The sequence below is a fragment of the Mesoplodon bidens genome (assembly GCF_964165515.1).
Source record: "Mesoplodon bidens genome assembly, chromosome: 15".
Taxonomy (NCBI): Eukaryota; Metazoa; Chordata; class Mammalia; order Artiodactyla; family Ziphiidae; genus Mesoplodon; species Mesoplodon bidens.
Window position 1 is genome coordinate 49,053,140 of NC_138171.1, and position 24,488 is coordinate 49,077,627.

Below are 24,488 nucleotides of genomic sequence, written 5' to 3' on the forward strand. Positions count from 1 at the left end.
AAGCCACCACAATGAGAAACCCATGCACTGCAAGGAAGACTAGCACCCGCTCGCCAAAACTAGAGAAAGCCCGCGTGCAGCAACAAAGACCCAAATCAGCTAAAAAAAAAACAAAAACAAAAAATCCGCCTTCCAGTGCACAGGATGCAGGCTTGATCCCTGGTCGGGGAACTAAGATCCCACATGCTGCGGGGCAACTAAGCCCACACACTGCAACTACTGAACTCGCGCACTTCAATGAGAGAGACTGTGTGCTGCAAACTACAGAGCCCATGCGCCACAAGTAGAGAGAGAAAACCCATATGCCACAACTAGAGGGAAGCCCGCACCGCAACAAAATATCCCACACGCCTCAACGAAGAAGACCCCAGTGCTGCAACTAAGACCCGATGCAGCCAAAAAAATTTTTTTAATAAATAAATAATCCCTGCATGATCTGGCTCCTGCCAACGTCTCCAAGCTAAGAATAGATATTGTTCAACATTGTATCTCCAGGCCCTGGAAAACAGTTTGTGCCCAATAAATATCCACCGACTGAATAAATGAACAAATCAGTCCTCCTATTAGAGTTCCTCAACAACTCCTGTTTGAGCCTCTGCAATAACTTCACTGCAGACTTGGGACCTTGTTTCATTGTCCATAAAAATAAAGCTTTAAACCTCCGAAGGCTTCTCACTGCCCACGGGATGAAATCCAAACCTTCAGGATGGGCAAAGCACCTTTCACAATTTGATCCTAACCTACTTTTCTACCTTATCTCCAGCAGAAGTTCCCCCCATGAAAGTGCAATCCTTCAATAATAATAATACTAATGACTAATATTGATGTTATTGATGAAGCTCTGTTTGAACTTCCCGCCTTTCTCTGGACTGGTTAGGCCTTTTTATACCCACATGCCTCTGCATGTTCCCTCTCCCTTTAATACCAGAGAGGTAGTAAAGTATAATGGATAACAGCCTGGGATCTGGAACCAGTTGCCTGGATTCAAATCCAGACTCCCCATTCATTAGCAACATGATGCTGGGCAAGTTACTGACCTCAGCCGCAGTTTCTACAACTATAAAGTGGGAATAATAACTATGCCTACCTCTAAGGATTACTGTCATTTTAAAATTAGATAATCATGCCAAGGGGAGGGGGCACTATTAACAGTTTGGCCAGGACACTTCTTCATTGCTCAGGACTCTCCCAAGCACTGCAGGACATTAAGCACTGTTGGGTCATTTCCACTAAATATCCTACCATAGCAACAACTAAAAAATTCCTACCAACTTCCAAATATCGGGGGGGGAGCGTGCAGGGGTGGCATTACCACCCCTGTTTTCTTTGGTTTTTTTTTTTTAATTTTATAAATTTATTTATTTATTTATTTATTTATTTTTGGCTGCATTGGGTCCTCGTTGCTGCACGCAGGCTTTCTCTAGTTGTGGCGAGCAGGGGCTACTCTTCGTTGCAGTGTGTGGGCTTCTCATTGCGGTGGCTTCTCTTGTTGCGGAGCACGGGCTCTAGGCGTGGAGCATGGGCTCTAGGCGCACAGGCTTCAGTAGTTGTGGCACGCGGGCTCAGTAGTTGTGGCTTGCGGGCTCTAGAGCGCAGGCTCAGTAGCTGTGGTGCACGGGCTTAGTTGCTCTGCGGCATGTGGGATCTTCCCAGACCAGGGCTCGAACCCCTGTCCCCTGCACTGGCAGGCGGATTCTTAACCACTGTGCCACCAGGGAAGTTCCTCTTTGGTTTGTTTTTGTTTTTTGTTTTTTTTGGCTGCACTACACAGCATGTAGGTTCTTAGTTCCCCAACCAGGGATCAAACCCGCGCCCCCTGCAGTGGAAGTACAGATTCTTTTTTTTTTTTTCTCAATTGTTTTTAATTCTTTTTTTTTTTGAACGCAGGGATTTTTTTTCAATTTTTTTTTAGTTCTTTTATTTACTTTTAATTTATTCATTTTTTAAATTTTTGGCTGTGTTCGGTCTTCGTTGCTGTGCGCGGGCTTTCTCTAGTTGTGGCATGCAGGGGCTACTCTTTGTTGTGGTGCACGGGCTTCTCATTGTGGTGGCTTCTCTTGTTGCGGAGCACGGGCTCTAGGTGCGTGGGCTTCAGTAGTTGTGGCACACGGGTTCAGTAGTTGTGGCTTGAGGGCTCTAGAGCGCAGGCTCAGTAGATGTGGCGTACAGGCTTAGTTGCTCCGTGGCATGTGGGATCTTCCCGGACCAGGGCTTGAACCCGTGTCCCCTGCATTGGTAGTCAGATTCTTAACCACTGCGCCACCAGGGAAGCCCAGAAGCACAGATTCTTAACCACTGCTCCACCAGTGGGAAGTCCCCATGCAGGGATTTTAATGTCACATTAAAGAGTTTGGATTTGGTTTAAAATTAGTGTAATGGGAAGGTACTGCAGGATTTTTCAGCAGGGGAATGAGATGGTTTGATTTATGTCCCCATTCAGGAGACTATGGCTGTCGTCCAGAAGAGAGGTGACAGTGGCTTCATCTGAGGTTATAGCATTAGAGATGGTGAGAAATGGGTAGATTTAAGGTATTTTTTAGGAGGAAGAAAGGGGAGAACTTGCTGATGGGTTGGAATGAGGGATGAGAGGGGAAGAAAATCAAGACTGATGGCAGGTTCTTGAACGGAGCACCTGGATGGAGGTGCCAAGTGTTCAGCAATGTTGAGAGAATTTGTAGTAAACATCATAACCCACTGCCTAGATTCTACAGTGAGCAGTGTGCTGTTCTCGCTTTATCACAGTTCTATCCATCCCTCTCCCCATCCATTTGCCCATCTTATTTTTGATTTCGAAATAAATCAGTATTTCAGAGTAAGTTACAGACATCGGTACACTTCACCCCTAGACATTTCAGTTGGAACCCTAAAAATTATAGAGTTCAATACTTGTTTACGGCTCTTTTTTTTTTTACTAGATAAAATTTATTTAAGGTGAGATGCAGGGACCTTATCTGATAAGTTTGGGTTTTGACAGATGTATACGGCTAGTGTAACTCAAACCCCCATCAAGATGTAGAATGTTACCATCACTTTGGGAGGAGCCCCAGTCCCCTTTCACAGGGAGATTTGGCCCTTACCCTCCCAGAGACAACCACTGGAGGTGAGAGTTCGTTTGTTTGTTCGTTCTGATTTTTTTTGGCCACACTGCAAGGCTCATGGTGTCTTAGTTCCCCAACTGGGGATCGAACCCAAGCCCTCTGCAGTGGAGGTGTGGAGTTCTAACCACTGGACCGCCAGGGAATTCCCAGGAGGTGATAGTTTTAAAATGGATACTAGAAAGAATTAAATTTATGTGTGGGCGTGCTGTGGAGAGGAAAGAAGAGGTTTACAGGGAACCAGCCAGACCTGAAGAGTGACTCTGAGGTTCCGTAGGCAGGGGGCCAGGCTGGGACCATGACAGTGCTGTAAAAATCAGTGCTGTAGAAATCACTGTTCCCTGGTGGCACAGTGGTTAAGAATCCGCCTGCCAATGCAGGGGACAAGGGTTCGAGCCCTGGTCCGGGAAGATCCCACATGCCGCGGAGCAACTAAGCCCGTGCGCCACAACTACTGAAACCCGTGCACCTGGAGCCCGTGCTCCACAAGAGAAGCCACCGCAATGAGAAGCCCGCGTACCGCAACGAAGAGTAGCCCCCGCTTGTCGCAACTAGAGAAAGCCCGCGTGCAGCAACGAAGACCCAACGCAGCCAAAAATAAAATTAAATTAAAAAAAAAATCAGTGAAGTCTCTGTGCCTCGAAGAACTCTTTGTTCTGCCTTTGTTTTCTTAAAACTTTACTTAAGGTCAGTGCTGGAGACAGATTGTTATTTTATGGCAGAGCTGGATGAACAGGTTCCTGAAGCATGTCTTCAAGATGTTAAGGTTCCGTTCAGTGCACTGGTGGAGCAGAAGGCTCTGGACTTCTTTGGTTGATTCCCCAACGAATTGCTATTTAAAGGGCCAAAGGGTTATGCTGTTAACCCTCCTGTTTCCAGATAACACATCATGGTCTGCAAGGATTTTCAGATTTTATTCTACACTTGGGATGCCTGTTAAAAAAATGCAGGTTCCTTGATTTTACCTGATCTTCTACCAGGATTCCTAAATAAGAATCTCTGGCAGGTGGCCTGGGGACCTGCATTTTTTTTTTTTTTTTTTTTTTGAGGTACGCGGGCCTCTCACTGTTTTGGCCTCTCCCGTTGCGGAGCACAGGCTCCGGACGTGCAGGCTCAGCGGCCATGGCTCACGGGCCCAGCCGCTCTGTGGCATGTGGGATCTTCCTGGACGGGGGCACGAACCCGTGTCCCCTGCATCGGCAGGCGGACTCTCAACCACTGCTCCACCAGGGAAGCCCTGTGGACTACATTTTGAAAAGACTGTGGAAAGCAGACATTGGGTCCAGACACACGTTAGTTTCAGTTCTGAAATCTTGGGCAACTTACTTAACCTCTTCTGAGACTTAGTTTTCTATCTGTAAGAGGTGGCTGCTAATGATTGCCGTGGACATTAGGTGATATAATGTATATAAAGCACCTGGTGCAGAGCTGGCATTTACCACTGTCACATTCCTCCATTCTCCTTCCTTGAAAAGGGAGTTGCTTGGGAGTTCCCTGGCGGTCCAGAGGTTAGAACTCGGTGCTTTCACTGCCAGGGTCCAGGTTCAATCCCTGGTTGGGGACCTAAGATCCCACAAGCCACGTGGTGTGGCCAAAACAAACAAACAAACAAAAAAACCCAACGAGTTGTAGTAAGAAGCAGCTGATGTTGGGTCAGGTTGACAGTTTATTCACAGGGCCTCACCATCATTCTTGGGAAGACAGGGTCCCGGCAGAGGCCAGCTCTGCGCCTCCCCCCCACACACAACTTTCCACAGGCTCAGAAAACTGCGTGGTTGGTAGTGCCTTAGGGAAGATTTGCTTCCTGCTGTCTGATTTATTCATATTGTTCACTGGTGAGTGATCCGATGTTCACCTTTGGTTCTTGGGTTCTTGCTGCAGAAACAAGTCACCAGGCCCTTCAGAACATGCCCAAAGTGCTCCGTGATGTAGAAGCCCTTAAACAGGAGGCATCTTTTCTGAAAGAACAAATGATTCTTGTCAAGGAGGACATTAAAAAATTTGAACAGGACACATCTCAGTCGATGCAGGTATTTTGGCTCCTGTCCTAAGTGTTGACTCTTGTTTTTGGAAGATGTTCAGTTTCCTAGTGGGAGGTCAACCTTAACTCAAAATTCTGCCAAGCACTCAGACTACTCTTTTGTTTGGTTCTTTCAGCTTATTCATCTCTCTCTAGCACCGCTGAACAATTTAGCCATGTAATCAGTGTTGTACGGGGTACAGAGGCTCCCTAAAGGCAGGAGCATGCCATGATACTTATGTTTCGAGTCACTGATGGAAGGTAGAGGAAATGGAACTGCCACTTCTTTAGTGTTCGACCCCTCATTTCTCTTCTAGGTATTGGTAGAAATCGACCAGGTGAAGTCCCGAATGCAGCTTGCCGCAGAATCTCTTCAAGAAGCCGACAAATGGAGCACACTGAGTGCTGATATCGAGGAGACATTTAAGACTCAAGTAGGTTTCTTGTTTAGGGGATGTTGTGACATCTCTTTAAGCAGGAACTTGAGGTTTGGAGAAACAAATGAGCTACCTATGCCACTCACAATCAGAAGGGCTAGTAAATAACCAGGTGTGGGAATATTCAGGCATAGGTTGGGGGCAATCTGAGACTGCTCTGAGTTTTTCCACCTTCTTTAGTTTGTATCATCTGCTTGACTGAAGCGTTTTAGTCACAAAAGTGAGTTCAGGAAAAGCTTAAAAAGGCAGAGAAAATGGAGTAAATAGGAGTGTGGGACTTGGGCAGGGGTGCCCTACATACCGTGGGACCATAGCAAGTTACTTTACCCTTCTTGGATAGCAAAGTGTGGAAAAGAGTGATTTTTTTTTTTTTTTTTGTGGTACGCGGGCTTCTCACTGTTGTGGCCTCTCCCGTTGCGGAGCACAGGCTCCGGACGTGCAGGCTCAGCGACCATGGCTCACGGGCCCAGCCGCTCCACGGCATGTGGGATCTTCCCAGACCGGGGCACGAACCCGTGTCCCCTGCATCAGCAGGCGGACTCTCAACCACTGCGCCACCAGGGAAGCCCAATAGTGATATTTTTGATACCTGGTTATAAGGATGAAGTAAGATGATATCTTATGAAAAACTTTTTTTTCAATTGTAAAGCAAAATGAATTATTTATCATCTCTTTTGCTATTTAAAAAGAAACTTTAAAAAGTTTTTTAAAAGTTCTAAATGCACATGGGAAAAATTGAGTAAACAGGAATAAACAGTGAAAAATAAGTCTTTCTCATAGTTCTGACCCTCCCAATCCCCTAATTTCCCTCTAAATACAAACCCTGTTGTCAGCTCTGTGCCCGTTCTTCCAGATAAATGCACACACATATATGTTCCTTGCCCTGTTTTTCCCCCACAAATGGTAGCGCATTGTGAATACTGCTTCGCACGTTTTTTTTCAGTCAACAATCTATTATTCTGTCAGTTATTGTTACCTTTTTAAAAAAATTTTATTTATTATTTTTGGCTGTGTTGGGTCTTCATTGCTGTGCCCGGGCTTTCTCTAGTTGTGGCGAGCGGAGGCTACTCTTTGTTGCGGTGTGTGGGCTTCTTACTGCGGTGGCTTCTTTTGTTGGGGAACACGGGCTCTAGGCACGTGAGCTTCAGTAGTTGTGGCGCTCGGGCTCAGTAGTTGTGGCTCGCAGGCTGTAGAGCGCAGGCTAAGTAGTTGTGGCGCATGGGCTTAGTTGCTCTGCGACTTGTGGGATCTTCCCGGACCAGCGCTTGAACCCATGTCCCCTGCATTGGCAGGCAGATTCTTAACCACTGAGCCACCAGGGAAGCCCTGTCCATTCTTAATTGAAGTAGCAGGGGTGTTTTAACATAAATATCCTCTATTCTGGTCTTTTTACAGGACATAGCTGTGATTTCTGCCAAGCTCACAGGTATGCAGAATAGCCTAATGATGCTTGTTGATACACCAGACTACTCAGAAAAATGTGTGCACTTGGAGGCATTGAAGAACAGGCTGGAGGCCTTGGCCAGCCCCCAGATTGTAGCAGCATTCACATCTCAGTCTATAGGTGAGTGCTGGCCATTTATCATCTCTTTGTACACCTCTTCACGAAGGTAAGGCTTTCCGAATCTTCAGTCTTTAGAATGTCTTAATGTTGATTAAATTATGTAGATTGGAAGTCAATCTGTAGCTTTATGGTGGTTGCCTTTTCTTCAACATTTTATATGAACTTTTTCAAAATACAGAAAAGTTAAAATAACCATCAGTGAACACACCATCTAGATCCTAGTGTTAGCATTTGCCACATTTGCTTTATCACATATCTACCCACCTATTCACCTCTCTATCCATCCACCTTATTTTTTTTAATGCATTTCAAAGTAAGTTGCAGACATCAGTATACTTCACTCCTAAATACTTTAGCATTCATATCAATAACTAGAGTTCAGTGTTGGTTTATGATTCTTTCTTTTTTTGAGGTAAAGTTTACATTTAGAAAAATGTACAAAACTTAAGTGTACCATTTGATGAGTTTTGACGCTGATCAAGACCATTATGATGCTGTGTTATTTTCCAGTGATTTTTTTCAACAAATAAGTTTATCTAACTCCCTTTCCATTTCATCCACAAAACTATTGGTTAAATACCTTCACAGCTATTTACATTGGCAGAATGTAGTCTGTATCCACTGCCCTGCTTCCTGCACTCTTGCTCATATATCACGCAAGCCCCTCTACTCTGGGGTTAATGTTCTCCTGAACCTGTTCTGTTGAAGGTCTCCAACAGCTGTATCATCACCACACCCCAAGGCCTAATATCACTTTATTACTTTTCTGCATCTTTTTTTTTTTAATTTTTATTTTATTTATTTATTTTTGGCTGTGTTGGGTCTTCGTTGCTGCACGTGGGCTTTCTCTCGTGGTGGTGAGCGGGGCCTGCTCTTCGTTGTGGTGCACGGGCTTCTCATTGCAGTGGCTTCTCTTGTTGCGGAGCACGGGCTCTAGGTGCACAAGCTTCAGTAGTTGTGGCACGCAGGCCTCAGTAGTTGTGGCTCGTGGTCACATAGAGTGCACGCTCAGTAGTTGTGGCGCACGGGCTTAGTTGCTCCGCGGCATGTGGGATCTTCCCAGACCAGGGATCGAACCTGTGTCCCCTGCACTGGCAGGCAGATTCTTCTCCACTGCACCACCAGGGAAGCCCTACTTTTCTGTTTCTCATTGTCAACAATAGTTAACAATGTTTTTTACTCCCTCCTGTTCTGAGAATGCTTTCTTCCCTTGGCTTCTGAGATGTAGCATCGATTTTGTTTATATAATGGTACATTTCCAATGGTGAAATTAAATCATAAGAAGTTCTGATACCTTTGTTTTTCTAGTTTGTTTAAAATTTATTTTTTTATTGAGGTAACATTGGTTTATAACATTATGTAAGTTTCATGTGTACAGCATTATATTTCTACTTCTGTATACACTACAGCATGCTCACCACCAAAAATTTAGTTTCCGTCCATCACCATACAGTTGATCCCCTTTACCAATTTCGCGTTCCTGGTGCCCCATCCCCTCTGGTAACCACTATTCTCTTCTCTGTATCTAAGTGTTTGTTTTTATTTGGTTTGGTTTTTTCATTTATTTTGTTTGTTTTTTATATTCCACATTTGAGTGAAATCATACCTTATTTGTCTTTGTCCATCTGACTTATTTCACTAAGCATAATACTCTCAAGGTCTATGCTTGTCACAAATGGTAAGATTTTATCTTTATTTTATGGCTGAGTAGTATTCCACTATATATATCGCTTCTCCTTTATCCAATCACCTGTTGATGGGCACTTAAGTTGGTTACATATCTTGGCTATTGTAAATAATGCAGCAGTGAGAAGTGCGGATATCTTAAGAGTTCTGATTGATGTTTTATTTTGTTTTAGGATGGGTGAGCCTAGGCTTTGAATAATTAAGAAAAGTCTATAGCTAGATAATTATATATGAATATGCAGACATGTGCACATGTAAATTCTTATCATACATAAAAACGTTACAAAATTTCAGTACGCTGAGTTTGACCATGCAATTTATTATTAAACTAGGACACTTTTGAAAGGAAAAGGGAGTGCTTTCAATAATGCAGCTGGGGCAACAAGTATAAATCAAGACTGTCCTGGGCCAGCTGGGACATATAGTCACCCCTGTACCCCTACAGTATAGAACCCTTGGAGAATGACCCTCTGGATAGTTGAGTTTTCAGTGTGGGTGAGAGCAGCTGAACCTCCTCATTCTGAACAGTAACACTATCTTCCCTCCAAAGATGATTTCTTTCCACTCCAGTTCTCTTGATAGTCAAGACCTGCAAAGGTTTGGCCTCCCTTGCCCTGGTGGTTAGGTCACACCAAAGTGGAGCCCCCTTGGAACTCAGCCCTGGAGAGTTGTGTATGTCTGTTCCCAGGAGCGAGTCATCTGTTTTGTAATCCCTGTGCTGTTCAGTAACTCCAAAGACAGAAACAAGTCTCAGTCAGTACTTGATACTATCCCGTTAGGTAATTTTAAAAAGGTAAATTGTCATATTTTATTAAATGACCTTTTAGCATCTATCAAGATCGAATGTGTTATTTTTATTTCCTCTGACCTACCAATATGGCAAATCATATGAATAACATTCCTAATTTTACATCATTCTTACAATTCAAGAACAAGCCCTACTTGTTCACCGTGTGTGTGTGTGAATATACTACTAGATATTTGCTGATATTTTATTTATTTATTTTTTGGCCATGCCGCGAGGCTTTGTGGGATCTTAGTTCCCTGACCAGGGATCAAACCTGGGCCCAAAGAAGTGAAAGTGCAGTCCATAACCACTGGACCACCAGGGAATTCCCCTGAAATTTTACTTAAAATTTTTAAATTGAGGTCCTGTACGTGAATATCTCTGTTAGGTTTTAGTATCATGATTGTGTTGGCTTCACAAAAACAACTGGGACCGTTTCATTCTTTCTTACTATTAGGATTTAAATAGCATTTTAATCAAATATTGCCATGGCCCCATTGAAGGCTTTCTGTCTGCAGTTCAGCTTGGGTATAGATATGAGGACCTCTGCCTTCTTTTTTGTTTGTATTTGTTTTACTGTGTCTTTGCCTATTTTGTCTTAACCCTCAAACTTCCTGAGATGTTTTATTTTAGACTTGTCTGTTGGAGATGGCACATAGTTGAATTGTATTTTTTGATCTAATCTTGGTATTTCTTTTTAAATCAGTGACTTTATCCCATTTAGCTTTTTTTTTTTAACAGAAATTTCCAGTCTTACATGTTTCTATTTTGATATTTTCTTCTTTATGTTTCTGTTTCTTTTGATCTCTATATTTTGCTATGTTTTCTTTGTGTTTTTTTCTCACGGATAACTTGAAAGATACATAACTTGTTTTTAGTTTTACTAGTGATTTATGACTTCAAATAATAAACTAAATTTTTTGCTCAGTTTATCAACCTTGTAAATGAAACAATATATGATTCCCTCAATTAGTGCATTTACACTCCCCTCCCTGTCTCCCACCCTTCACCCTCCCCCTGCCCTATTCTAGAATATTGCATAGTCTAGAATTTTTCTTCATGGTATACCATCACATTAATAATTTTTTTTATCATGTAGCTTTCTCTCTGAAATGTAAACATTATGAAATTTTTGTGTTTTATAATATTTTATTTTTATATAACTGTTTTATAACCCAAAATTGCCATGGTTGTCTATGCTTAATATCATGTTTTTAAGTGGATTCACTCTCATTTCCAGACTTCTCATCCCACATTTGTTAATTCTTTTTTTTTTTTGCGGTACGCAGGCCTCTCACTGTTGTGGCCTCTCCCGTTGTGGAGCACAGGCTCCGGATGCACAGGCTCAGCGGCCATGGCTCACGGGCCTAGCTGCTCCGCGGCATGTGGGATCTTCCTGTACCGGGGAACGAACCTGTGTCCCCTGCATTGGCAGGCGGACTCTCAACCACTGCGCCACCAGGGAAGCCCTGTTAATTCTTTTTTCTTTTTTTTGGCCACACTGCGTGGCCCGCGGGATCCTAGTTCCCTGACCAGGAGTGGAACCCAGGCCCTCGGCAGTGAGAGCGTGGAGTCCTAACCACTGGACCACCAGGGAATTCCCTGTTAATTCTTTATTTTGAGGCTTCTCTTCATTAGCAGGATTCTGTTTTTAAGTAGACTTTTTTTCCCCTCAGGAAGGGAATGGGGATCATATGTATATCCTTGGTATTTAAGTAAAGAATGTGTTTTTATTGCTTTTCCATGTAGAAAAGAATGACTGCTTTTGGAATTCTTGATTCATACTATTTTTCCTTCAGAAGTCTAGAGACGTTGCTTCCTTGTCTTCTGCCAGCTATATTCTGATGTTCAGTATGAGACTGGCCTGCCTATTTTTTTCTTTGTACGTAGTTTATTTTCCTTGAATAGTTAAAATAGGGTGGGCAAACATTGTCTGTAAAGGGCCAGATAATAAATTTTGGGGCTTTGTGGGGCATATGGTCTGTAGCACAAATACTTAATTCTGCAGTTGTGGCACGAAAACTCATATGTAAATGATTGAGCTTCACTGTGTTCCAATAACATTTTATTTACAAAAACAATTGGTAACTTGGCTCATAGTTTGCTGACTTCTGGCTTATGAGATTCTTTCTTTTACCCTGTAGTTTAGTTACTTTACTAGGTTATTTTTTGGTTTTGAAAATTTTTAATGTTTTCTGGAACATAGTATCTTATTTGCTGATTCATATTTTTCTTCATTTCCAGAAAATTTCTTTCTTAAAAGACTTTTTCTTCTATTTCATTTATTTTCTTTTTCATTTTTGAGAACATCAACTATCTGTTCATTAGCTCTTCCTTTCCCCCCTCAGTGTATAATATGTTCACGCTGGTCTATTTTGGCTCTTTGCCAACAATCTCCTCTCCTCCATAGTCTGTTATTTTTCAAAAGTCTGTCTTCCATTTGATCAATAGCATTTTCTAAAGTATGTGTTCTGCTCTTTCTTCTTCTAATTAATTTTTAATTCATCATATCATTATTTATTTCCTAATTTTTTTTCTTAGCTCTGCCAGCCTCTCTTTATATCTCATTGTGATACCTTAGATCCTGTTGAAGAAAACGTATACCTTGTGTAATTTCCTTGAGAATGTGAAGCAGTTGTAGTGTAAAATTTTCTCCTCTTTCCTAAGGTAAATCTTTTGAAGTGCTCTCTCTTTTAAGAAAAGTTTTTTTAAATTTCAGTTTTGTTTTTTATTATTTATTTTTAATTAGTTAATTAATTAAATTTATTTTTTGGGCTGTGTCTAGTCTTTTTTTTTAATTAATTAATTAATTTTATATATCTATTTTGGCTGCGTTGGGTCTTCGTTACTGTGCTTGGGCTTTCTCTAGTTGCGGCGAGTTCGTTGGGGTGTGCAGGCTTCTCATTGCGGTGGCTTCTCTTGTTGCGGAGCACGGGCTCTAGGCACGCAGGCTCAGTAGTTGTGGCGCGTGGGCATAGTTGCTCCGCAGCATCCGGGATCTTCCCAGACAAGGGCTCAAACCCGTGTCCCCTGCAATGGCAGGCAGATTCTTAACCACTGCGCCACAAGGGAAGCCCTGTGTCTGGTCTTAGTTGCAGCACACAGGGTCTTCGATGTGGCGCAGGCTCTTCATTGTGGCATGTGGGCATCTCTCTAGTTGTGGCGTGCAGGCTTCTGTCTAGTTGTGGCGCACGGGCTTAGTTGCCCTGCAGCACTTGGGATCTTAGTTCCCCAACCAGGAATCGAACATGCGTCCCCTGCAGTGGAAGGCAGATTCTTTACCACTGGACCACCAGGGAAGTCCCTAAATTTCAATTTTAAATCCAAGGTCATGAGGCTTTTCCTTTATGTTTTTTTCCTAAGAGTTTTATAGTTTTAGCTCTTACATTTAGATTGTTGAGCCATTATAAGTTAATTTTTGTATATGGTACAAGGTAAGGGTCCAACTTCTTTCTTTGGCATGTGGACATCCAGTTTTCTGAGCAACATTTTTTTTTCCTGAGCACATTTGTTAAAAGGACTGTCCTTTCCCCATTGAATGGTCTTGACATCCTTGTTGAAAATTATTTGACCATGTATGTGAAGGTTATTTCTGGGCCCTTTATTCTGTTCCATTAGGCTATATATATGTCTGTCCTTATGCCAGTACCACATAGTTTTGATTATTGTTGCTTTGTAGTAACTTGAAATCATGGATTGTGAATCCACCAATTTTTCTTTTTTTTGGCTTGTTTTTCAAGATTGTTTTGGCTATTTGGGGGTCCCTTAAAATTCCATATGAATTTTAGAATGGGTTTTTCTGTTTCTTCAGAGAACACCATTGAACACCATTTTGGAAGGGATTACATTGAATCTGTAGATGGCTTTGGTAGTATTATCATCTTAACAATATTAAATCTTTTAATTCATGAACATAGCATGTCTTTTTATTTATTTGTGTCTTTTAAAATTTCTTTCAGCAGTGTTTTGTCACTTTCAGTGTACAAGTCTTTTACCCCCTTGATTATATTTATTTCTAACTATTTTATTCTTTTTGATGCTATTATAAATGGAATTATTTTCTTAATTTTTTTTTCAGATTGTTCATTGTTACTGTATAGAAATGCAAGTGAGTTTTGGTGGGTTGATTTTGTATTCTGCTGCATTAACTTACTAGTTCTAACAGGTTTTTTTGGGTGGAATCTTTAGGGCTTTCTATAAATAAGATCATATCATCTGCAAACAAAGATATTTTTCCTTCTTCCTTTCCTGTTTGAATGCTTTTTACTTCTTTTTCTTGCACAATTATTCTGGCTAGAACTTCCAGTACTAAGTTGAATAGAAATTGCAAAAGTGGGCATCCTTGTCTCCTTCCTGATCTCAGAGGAAAAGTTTGAAATGGTCTTTCACCATTGAGTATTATGTTAGCTGGGGGCTTTTCATATATGGCCTTTATTTTGTTGAGGTTGTTTGCTTCTGTTCCTAGTTTTTTGAGTGTTTTTGTCATGAAAAAGTATTGAATTTTAACAGATGCCTTTCTGCATCGGTTGAGATGATCACGTGGATATTTTTCCTTTGTTTTGTTAATGTGGTGTATTTCATTCATTGATTTTCATATGTTGAACCTTCCTTGCATCCCAGAGCAAATCCCACTTGGTCATGGTGTATAATCCTTTTAATATGCTGTAGAATTCAATTTGCTAGTATTTTGTTGAGGATTTTTGTATCAGTATTCATCAGGAATATTAATCTGTAGGTTTCTTTTCTTGTAATGTCTTTTTCTGGCTTTGGTATTAAGGTAATGCTGCCCTCATAAAATGAATTAGAGAGTGTTCACTGCTCTTCAATTTTTTTGGGAGAGGTTGAGAAGTATTAGTATTAATTCTTTAAGTGTTTGGTAGAATTAATCAGTGAAGCCATCTGGTGTGCTTTTCTTTGTTGAGAGGTTTTTGATTACAAATTCAATTATTAGTTTTAGGTCTATTCACAGTTCCTATTTCTTCATCATTCAGTCTTGGTACATTGAGTATTTTTAGGAATTTGTTCATTTCATCTAATTTATCCAATTTGTTGGCATATAATTGTCCATAGTACTTTCTTATATTTCTTTTTATTTCAGTAAAATTAGTAGTGATATCCCCTCTTTCATTTCTGATTTTATTTATTTGAGTCCTCTTCCTTTTCCTTAGTGAATCTAAGTTAAGTTTTATCAATTTTGTTCATCTTTTCAAAGAATCTTTTCAGCCCTTGATTTTGTTGTTTTTTTGTTTTGTTTCTGTACTTATCTCAACTCTGCTCTTTATTATTTCTTCCCTTTTGCTAACTTTGGGTTTAGTTAGTTTTTTATTTTCTTAGTTCTATAAGATGTAGAGTTTAGGTTGTTGATTTGAGCTCTTTCTTCTTTTTTAATGTAAGTATGTACAGCTATTAATTAGCTCTTTGGGCTACTTTTGTGGCATCCCATAAGTTTTGGTATGTTAGGTTTTTGTTTTCATTTGTCATTTTCTAATTTCTCTTATGGTATCTTCTTTGACCCATTGTTTCTTTAGGAGTGTGTTGTTCAATTTCGACATATTTGTGAAATTTCCAGTTTTCTTTCTTCTGTTGATTTTTAGTTTTCTACCAGTATGATCGGAAAAGATACTGTATGATTTATATGATTTTAATCTTTAAAAATTTATTAAGACTTGTTTTGTGGCCTGAGATACGGTCTGTCCTGGAGAATGTTTTATGGGTACTTGAGTATGTGTATTCTGCCATTGTTGGGTGGAATGTTCTGTACTGTCTGTTAGGTCTAATTGGCCTGTAGTGTTTGTTGAAGTCTCTGCTTCCGTACTCTCTTCTCTCTGGTTGTTCTTGACGTGCTCTCTGCATGCACCTTCTGTATGCTCCGTTCCTTTTCTTTTTTACCCCCTGTGGTACTTTTGCATAGGTCACGTGCTAGAATTTTTTTGTTTGTATTTGTTTCTATTTATTCATATTTGTATGTGGGTGCTTTTTTCTGGGCCTACTGTTTACTGCAAAATAGTTAGCATGGGATCTCCTTGGAAACCCCTCCTTTGTTGACCTGGACTTAGTTGAGAGATTTCCTCTTGCCCTTGATTTAAAGGCTATGTTCTCTGTTGTGCTTTTCAGTTGCCCAAAGAGAATGGGTTCAGGACTCATCTCCAGCCTTTTCATTCCATATCTTCCCCATTTATCAATTCTTTATTTGAGTCTTCTTCTCATCATTAGCAGGATTCTAGGACTGGAGCTGGGCCTTTGGAAAATCACCATCTGGCAGCTTTATTCCTCATGTTTTCTCATGAATTTGTGGCAGCTACAGACCACGGAGTTCACCTGCGTGGTTTGGGTGTATGTCTAGTTATGTGAGGTTAGGGGAGTAGGAGTGGCGGCGGGCAGCTCCACGAATTTAAGTTTTTTCCTTTCCTTCTGTGTGAGTTGGCTACTTGGTGCTGGAATCAGGTTTGAAGAATGCTCTGTGGGTCAGGATCATGGGCTTTGGTTTTGGGGTTAGCTGTTTTTGACAGCTTTCATTCACAAATCTGAATCAGGCTTGATTCCAGATTCTACTCTCTGTAGGCAGGATGCCAATTCAGAAGGGGGAAATGGCGCTTTTCAGCCCTGTGGCTGTCCCACTGCTGAGCTGGTATGGAAGCAGGCCTTCCCCTGCCTGCCCAGTCCTCCCTTGGCTCCCAGTCTTTACCTTTCCATCACGCTGCTCCATGCGTGATACATCCAGAGTTCTCCCAGCATCCCCACTCATCTGCCAAAATGATTGAATATCTGATTGGTATTCTGTGAAGTTTGGCTTTTTTTTTTTTTTTTTTTTTTTTGGCCATGCCTCGCAGCATGTGGGATCTTAGTTCCCCAACCAGGGATCGAACCCACGCCCCCTGCATTGGAAGTATGAGTCTTAACCACTGGACCACCAGGGAAGTCCCCTCCAAAGTTTGTAGTACAGACATTTTCCTGGCTTCAACACAGATGAATGATATTGTGTTTTGCTTTGGGTGGTTAATTTTGAATAGTTTTAAAAAATTAATTTACTTTTGGCTGCATTGGGTCTTCGTTGCTGCACACGGGCTTTCTCTAGTTTCGGCGAGCAAGGGCTACTCTTCATTGCAGTGCATGGGCTTCTAATTGCAGTGGCTTCTCTTGTTGTGGAGCATGGGCTCTAGGTATGTGGGCTTCAGTAGTTGTGGCTCGTGGGCTCTAGAGCTCAGGCTCAGTAGTTGTGGCTCACAGGCTTAAATGTTCCGTGGCATGTGGGATCATCCTGGATCAGGGCTTGAACCCGTGTCCTCTACATTGGCAGGTGGATTCTTAACCACTGCGCCACCAGGGAAGTCCCTGGGTGGTTAATTTTGGTGAGTATCAGGAAGGGCTTTTGTCTGCCACAAAAGTAATATGCTCTTTAATCTGTCATCTTTCCTAGAAGGCCAAGGTGCTTCTTTACTAACAGTTTTCAAAGGGAAATCTGAAAAATTAGTACATCCCCAACACATTACCCACAATCTTCAAATATACATGCCTGGTTCGTTTTACACAACCAATGAATTCAGTTGATAAAGTGAAGCAACTTTTTGGAGCCTGATTTTACATATGGCAGGGATATTCATTTATTTAAGTGATCTTATGAAAATGATAAGCATTTTAAAAGCAATAGTCATTAAAAAAATTAATTAATTTAATTTTGGCTGCACTGGGTCTTCATTGCTGCGTGCGGGCTTTCTCTAGTTGCGGCGAGCGGGGGCTACTCTTCGTTGCGGTGCACGGGCTTCTCGTTGCGGTGACTTCTCTTGTTGCAGAGCATGGGCTCTAGGCGCGCGGGCTTTAGTAGTTGTGGCTCACAGGCTCAGTAGTTGTGGCGCACAGGCTTAGTTGTTCCGTGGCATGTAGGATCTTCCCAGACCAGGGCTCGAACCTGTTTTCCCCTGCTTTCGCAGGCAGATTCTTAACCACTGAGCCACCAGGGAAGTCCCAAGATTGCTATCCTTCAAAGACTTTACACACTGATGGAGGGTGAGGCTGGGAGAAAACAAGTACACAAATAATTTTATTACAAGATGGAATGTGAAAACTGCCTTAGGCCTCCCCAGGATGAAGGAAAGGATGAAACAAAATCGAGGAAGCTTTTATGAAAGAGCTAGTATATGTGCAGAACCTTGAAAGAGATGAATTAAAAATTTTTTAATTGTTTCTGATTATAAAATAATACATATATAGGTTATTAAAAATTTGAAAAATGGAGAAAAATATAGAAAAGAAAATGATATACCAGTAAAATGATATACTCACCACCCAGAGATGACTGTTAGTATTTTCTTCCAGTTTTTTCCCTTTGTGTACATATATCTTTTAAGGAAAGTATGTACATTGAGTATATGCAGTTTTATATCTTTTTTGCTCCCAGTCAGCAATGTAGCATGAGCATTTTCTCATGGATCTAAGATTTTGATAGGTGAGGGAAAGTACTTAGGGTAGAAGGAATAATATATATTTGAATGGTATAGAAATGAGAAAACTCAGGGACTGTTTTGCAAATAATAATTAAACCCATTTTGTGGAATGAACATTGGCATGTGGTATCTGATTGAGTCACATGTTCTATCCTTAACTTCACTTGTTTTTCATATTTATGATCTCCACACATGAGTTAATTCATTGTCTTGGTGGGAACTTCTGAATACAAGCTCATGTCTAATCCACATTTATCCTGCTGAATTCTTTCTCTTGGCTGCAACAGAAAACCTGGTAACAGTATGTACATGTTTTCCATTGTTTTTCTTTAGATCAGTCCAAAGTGTTTGTGAAGGTTTTTACTGAAATTGACCGGATGCCCCAACTTCTTGCATACTACTACAAGTGTCACAAGGTGAGAAGCTGTGAGTGATTACCATTGTGGAATGCTTGTAGAACTGGGCTACAGAATCACAGTTTTGAATCCCAGTTTCCTACTCAAAGGTAAAAATATTTGCCTCCATGCCCTCTGGTCTTTTTCTTTCAATTAGCCAGTAGAGGGTGCTCTTGGTCCAGCCTGTGGATTCATTTAATTGCAAGTTGGAAAAAGTCATTAGTTTTCAGCCTCACTTGTATTTATAGCTAGATTTCCTTTACAGATAGAAGAGTTTTAATTTTTCCTATTTTTGTCTTTTAAGGGCGATTAGGTTTATTATGCCTTCAGCAAGCCTTAAGAATTTTATCTGTTTTCTAGGTTTGTTGAAATTAGGTTACTGAAAATTTTGACAGCTTCCTGGGCTAACTTAACTTAATTCCTTCAAGTCCAGTGCCCATCTGTCTTTTAAGTGTTAGGACACGAAGCTAAAACACATATTCATGCCCACCTCTGAGGTCTATTCAGAAGAATGGTAGCATGCTGAGTACATTGGCATGCTTTGGGGGCAAGAAAAAAGGAGAAAGGATCACTTGGAGGGCAACAGATTCAAGCTCTGGATGATGGTCAGAGCAGGTGACTGTAAGTTTTTTTTTCCTGCCTCTTTTGAAGTGAATGGTCATCCGTGGGTACCCGATTGCCTGGGAGAGTGGGCAGTGGCCAGTCGCTTGCCCTGGTAGGAGGGCAGGGCAGTTGCAGCAGGCAGCATGTCTTGGCGGACCCAGTAAGGCCTCCTTTGTTCTGCTTCTGCAGGTCCAGCTTTTAGCAGCCTGGCAGGAGCTGTGCCAGACTGACCTACCCCTGGACCGGCAGCTCACCGGACTCTATGACGCCTTGCTCGGTGCTTGGCACACGCAAATCCAGTGGGCTGTGCAGGTAACAGCTCTTTTGGGTTCTAGCGAGAACAAAGCCCGTGGTGCCGAGGGAGAGGGTGATGGCCTTGGGAGCGGGCTGCTCGACCACAGAGCACCCAGGCCACCCAGAGAGAGCACCGCTCGGAGAACCTCCCCATCTGCTGTCGTCACCAAAGGGGCAGGACAATCTTTAGGTCTCTGTTCTAACTCTTCTTATCGCTCTTATCTGTATCTTAAATAGAATCTAATGTGACAGTGTTGCTTGTTGTTCAGCAGGGGAGCCCTGTGGAATTCCTGGAGGCCATTATCTTCTGATCTAAAAGCAGGAGGCCCTCAGTCAGGTGGTGCTTGAGCGAACAAGGCTGTTTTAATCTTAACTTTGGGTAAAATTTACCCGGTCTAAAGTTAGTTTCCCTTGTTCTTACAATACGCCAAGAGTTAGAGGAACAGTATAATTTTAAAGGCACCCTCTGACTTAGGGGAGAGGTGAGACAGAGAACTTCATTTCATTTACTTTCACGAACTTTCCATCATTTACTTTCCTAAAGTCTCTAGGCATTTTCAGCCTTGAAGGATATGAAACGTTGGTCCCTTGTCTTGATGCCAGGAGGTGCACTAGATCTTCTCTTTAGAAGGGGAAAAAAGCTGTCTTATGTCTGAGTAATGACTGACTGGGCCTGTTTATGGTGTGGCTTATATTTTTTTCAGAATTAGTTGTGAATCACCCTTTGCATATTGGTCAGTAATTTGCTGGAATGAACTCCACTGTAGTTGGAGAGAATTCCCTTGTATAGTCATGTCATTCAAGGTGCTTGAAGTTCTCTTCTCCACCCTCTTTTCTTTCTCCTTGAACCAACCTCATTCAGACAAAAAACCCCCCAAAAACAAAAAAAAAACCAAAAATACCCCAAAACCAGCGAACAAAACAAAAAACAACCTCCTGTAGAAGTTTCCCGTTTTTTATGTAATCGTCAGTTTTCAGTGATCCTGTCCATCTGCACGCATTTCTGTGTCCTTGTCTCCTCTACTGCTTATATCTTGAGGATAAAAACAGTTCATGCCGGGCTTCCCTGGTGGTGCAGTGGTTGAGAGTCTGCCTCCCGATGCAGGGGACACGGGTTCGTGCCCTGGTCCGGGAAGATCCCACATGCCGCGGAGCGGCTGGGCCCGTGAGCCATGGCCACTGAGCCTGCGCGTCCGGAGCCTGTGCTCCGCAACAGGAGAGGCCGCAGCAGTGAGAGGCCCGCGTACTGCAAAAAAAAACCACAACAGTTCATTTATGCTTATTTCCACTTTTGTCCCGTGGCCCATTTTCTTTTCAGAATGTGAGCATGATAGGTGGCTGTCATCTCCTGAAGCTCAGTAGAGTACAGAAGAAAACCAAAGGTGCCAGGGTGAATGTGTCTCTAAAGATTTCTTTTCCCCAGTATTTTATTTTATTTTTTATATTTTGACCATGCCACGTAGCATGTGGGATCTTAGTTCCCCAACCAGGGATTGAACCCCGGCCCCTTGCAGTGGAAGTGCAGAGTCTTAACCACTGGACTGCCAGGGAATTCCCTTTCCCCAGTATTTTAATATGGAAAGTTTCCAACATATAAAAAATTTGAAAGAATTGTACAGTGAACACCCATGTACCCACCTCCTGTGTTCTACAATGAACATTTTGCTATATTTGCTTTATCACAAATCTGTCCATCTATCCATGTGTATCTGTTCATTGACCCATCTTACTTTTTGATTCATTTCAAAGTAAGTTGCAAACATCATTCACTTCAGAATATATGTATTATTAACTAGAGTTCAGTATTTGTTTACTGGGATTTTTTTAGGTAAAATTATGAAATGCAATGATCTTAAATATGCCATTTAATTAGTTTTGACAAATGCTGTTTAACCTAATCCCCTACCAGGATATGGAACATGACTATCACGCTAGAAAGTTCCCTTGTGTTCCTTCTCAGTCAGTCTTTGTACCAATATCCCTGAAGGCAACCACTGTTCTGATTTTTCCCACCATAAGTTAGTTTAGCCTGTTTTAGAATTTCATGTAAATGGAATCATATGGTGTATGTCCTTTTGGCAAGGCTTCTTTCATTCAGCATGTTTTTGGAGATTTATTCATGTTGTTGTACGTATCAGTAGCTTGTTCCTTTTTATTACTGAACACTCTTACATGGTATGAATATATAACAGTTTTGTTTATTGAGTTTTTTAAGATTTTTATTTATTTAATTTATTTTTGGCTGCATTGGGTCTTTGTTGTTGTGCGCGGGCTTTCTCTAGTTGCAGCGAGCAGGGGCTACTCTTTGTTGCGGTGCGTGGGCTTCTCACTGAGGTGGCTTCTCTTATTGCGGAGCACGGGCTTCAGTAGTTGTGGCTCGTGAGCTCTAGAGCACAGGCTCAGTAGTTGTGGTGCTCGGGCTTAGTTGCTCCATAGCTTGTGGGATCTTCCCGGACCAGGGCTCAAACCTGTGTCCCCTGCATTGGCTGGTGGATTCTTAACCACTGTGCCACCATGGAAGCCCTATTAGGTCTTTTATTGATGGATACTTCTGCTATTTCCAGTTTGCTGCAATTATAAATAAAGCTGCTCTAAACATTGTTCTGTAAGTTTTTTGTGGACACCACATGTTCATATCTCTTGGGTAAAGACGTGGAAGTAGAATTGCTGAGAGTAGGTCTATATTTAGATTTATAAGAAATCGGCACTTTTGGGGCTTCCCTGGTGGCGCAGTGGTTGGGAATCCGCCTGCCAACGCAGGGGACACAGGTTTGAGCCCTGGTCCGGGAAGATCCCACATGCCACGGAGCAACTAAGCCTGTGCGCCACAACTACTGAGCTTGCGCTCTAGAGCCCGCGAGCCACAGCTACTGAGCCCACGTGCCGCAACTACTGAAGCCCACGTGCCTAGAGCCTGTGCCCCACAACAAGAGAAGACACCACAATGAGAAGCCCGCGCACTGCAACGCAGAGTAGCCCCTGCTCAAAGCAACTAGAGAAAGCACGCACACAGCAATTGAAGACCCAACGCAGCCAAAAATAAAGAAATAAAGAAATCGGCACTTTTTCAAAATAACAGCTTTTTACATTCCCACAACACCAGCGCGTGAGAGTTCTGATTGCTACACATCAGGTGTTGTCTTTTTTTTTTTTGTAAATTTATTTATTTTATTTATTTATTTTTGGCTGCATTGGGTCTTCGTTGCTGCGCTTGGGCTTTCTCTAATTGCAGTGAATGGGGGCTACTCTTCGTTGCAGTGTGCGGGCTTCTCACTGCGGTGGCTTCTCTTGTTGCAGAGCACGGGCTGTAGGCGTGCAGGCTAAAGTAGTTGCAGCACGTGGGCTCAGTAGTTGTGGCTCGTGGGCTCTAGAGCACAGGCTCAGTAGTCGTGGCACACGGGCTTAGTTGTTCCACAGCCTGTGGGATCTTCCTGGACCAGGGCTCGAACCCACGTCCCCTGCATTGGCAGGCAGATTCTTTTTTTTTTAATTTAATTTAATTTTATTTATTTATTATGTTTGGCTGCGTTGGGTCTTCGTTGCTGTGTGCGGGCTTTCTCTAGTTGTAGTGAGCAGAGGCTACTCTTTGTTGCGGTGCGCGGGCTTCTCGTTGCAGTGACTTCTCTTGTTGCACAGCACAGGCTCTAGGTGCACGGGCTTCAGTAGTTGTGGCACTCAGCTTCAGTAGTTGTGGCTTGAGGGCTCTAGAGCACAGGCTCAGTAGTTGTGGTGCATAGGGTTAGTTGCTCCGCGGCATGTGGGATCTTCCCGGACCAGGGCTCGAACCCATGTCCCCTGCATTGGCAAACGGATTCTTAACCAGTGCGCCACCAGGGAAGTCCCTAGGTGTTGTCTTTTTAATCTTAGCCATTCTGGTGGGTGTGTTGTAGTATCTCTCTGTGGTTTTAATTTGCAATTCCCTGATGATTAAGGATGTTGAACACCTTTTCACATGCTTATTGGCCATTTGTATATCTTCCTTTGTGAAGTATCTGTTCTGGTCTTCTGCCCATTTAAAAAAATTGGGTAATTTGCCTTTCTATTATTGAGTTATAGGAGTTCTTTACATATTCTAGATATAAGTTCTTTATCAGATATATTTTGTAGATATTTCCTTCCAGTCTGTGGCTTAAGCAGAAGTGTTGATTCTGATGAACTTGATTTTATCGTTTCTTTTATGGTTATTGCTTTCTTTGTCCTCAGAAACCATCACCATTCCCCAAGTTGCAAAGCTCTTCTTCTGTGTTTTCTTATAGAAGCTTGTTGAGCTTTTACATTTAGTTCTATGGCCCATCTTGAATTATTTTTTGTGTGTAGTGTAGGGTAAGGTCAGATTGTTTATCCATGTGCTGTTTGGGTTAATTCTATGGCCCTAGTTGTTAAGTTTGGTCTTACAGTCTTCGAACTTTTGGTTCTCGTTTGGCAAATGGCCAGAGCATCCCTTTTGCCAGATCACTTTAAAGGAAAGGGGACACCTTTGAGCATAGGGGACCTGTTGGTTGGTCAGCTGAAACTATCAGCTATAAACATAGTTTCAGCTGACCAACCAATTAGAACGCTTGGGTACAGAGTCGTTTAGTCTAATTCTCCCCCCTCCACCCGGCACCCCAGCCTCAGGTCACTTAAGTAGGAGCTAAGAGTGAAGTAGGTACTCATTGCCTAGTCCTTTCTCGCAATACAAGGAGAGGAGTCAGGATTTCTCTTTCTAGATAAGAATAGTTTTCATTTTCTCCTTTGGTCCCATCCATTCTTGTAGTAAAATGTTTGTTTTGTCAAATCAGGACGTTGGACTGGGTGATATGTAAAGGTCTCTATGGTTCTCTTATGTTTGGGGGATCGTGGGGGGAATACACTGGATGGAGACAGAGGAGGGTTTGTATTGGTGCAGCTTTGTGTGGAGGGAGTGGGAACATTGAATGCGAGACAAATCTGGCTTTCTCTAGAAGATAGTGAGCCTCTGGAGCGATAGAGTGAACGATGATGTTACTGTTTTAAGAATGCTTTTGGTGTCAGAATATCACCTATGTAGTTTCTCTGCCAAAAAGTCTTACCATGAGGAAACATGCAGACAAATCCAAATCAAAGACCACGTTTCAAAACAACTGTTCTAGACTCTTCAAAAATGTCAGTGTCATGAAAGAAAAAAAGTCAGGAAATTGTTTAGAT

The 24,488-nt window shown here is 42.1% G+C and overlaps 1 protein-coding gene across 1 annotated transcript in view; it reads left to right on the forward strand.

Annotated features, from left to right (window-relative positions):
* Window positions 1–24,488, forward strand: part of COG7 (component of oligomeric golgi complex 7) — an 84,992-nt gene that overhangs the window by 1,886 nt on the left and 58,618 nt on the right. Inside the window, exons 2-6 of the mRNA XM_081256999.1 lie at window positions 4,977–5,125; window positions 5,433–5,549; window positions 6,948–7,116; window positions 18,364–18,446; window positions 19,218–19,340. Of these exons, the coding sequence (XP_081113125.1) occupies window positions 4,977–5,125; window positions 5,433–5,549; window positions 6,948–7,116; window positions 18,364–18,446; window positions 19,218–19,340 (641 nt within the window). The remainder of the gene's footprint in view (window positions 1–4,976; window positions 5,126–5,432; window positions 5,550–6,947; window positions 7,117–18,363; window positions 18,447–19,217; window positions 19,341–24,488) is intronic.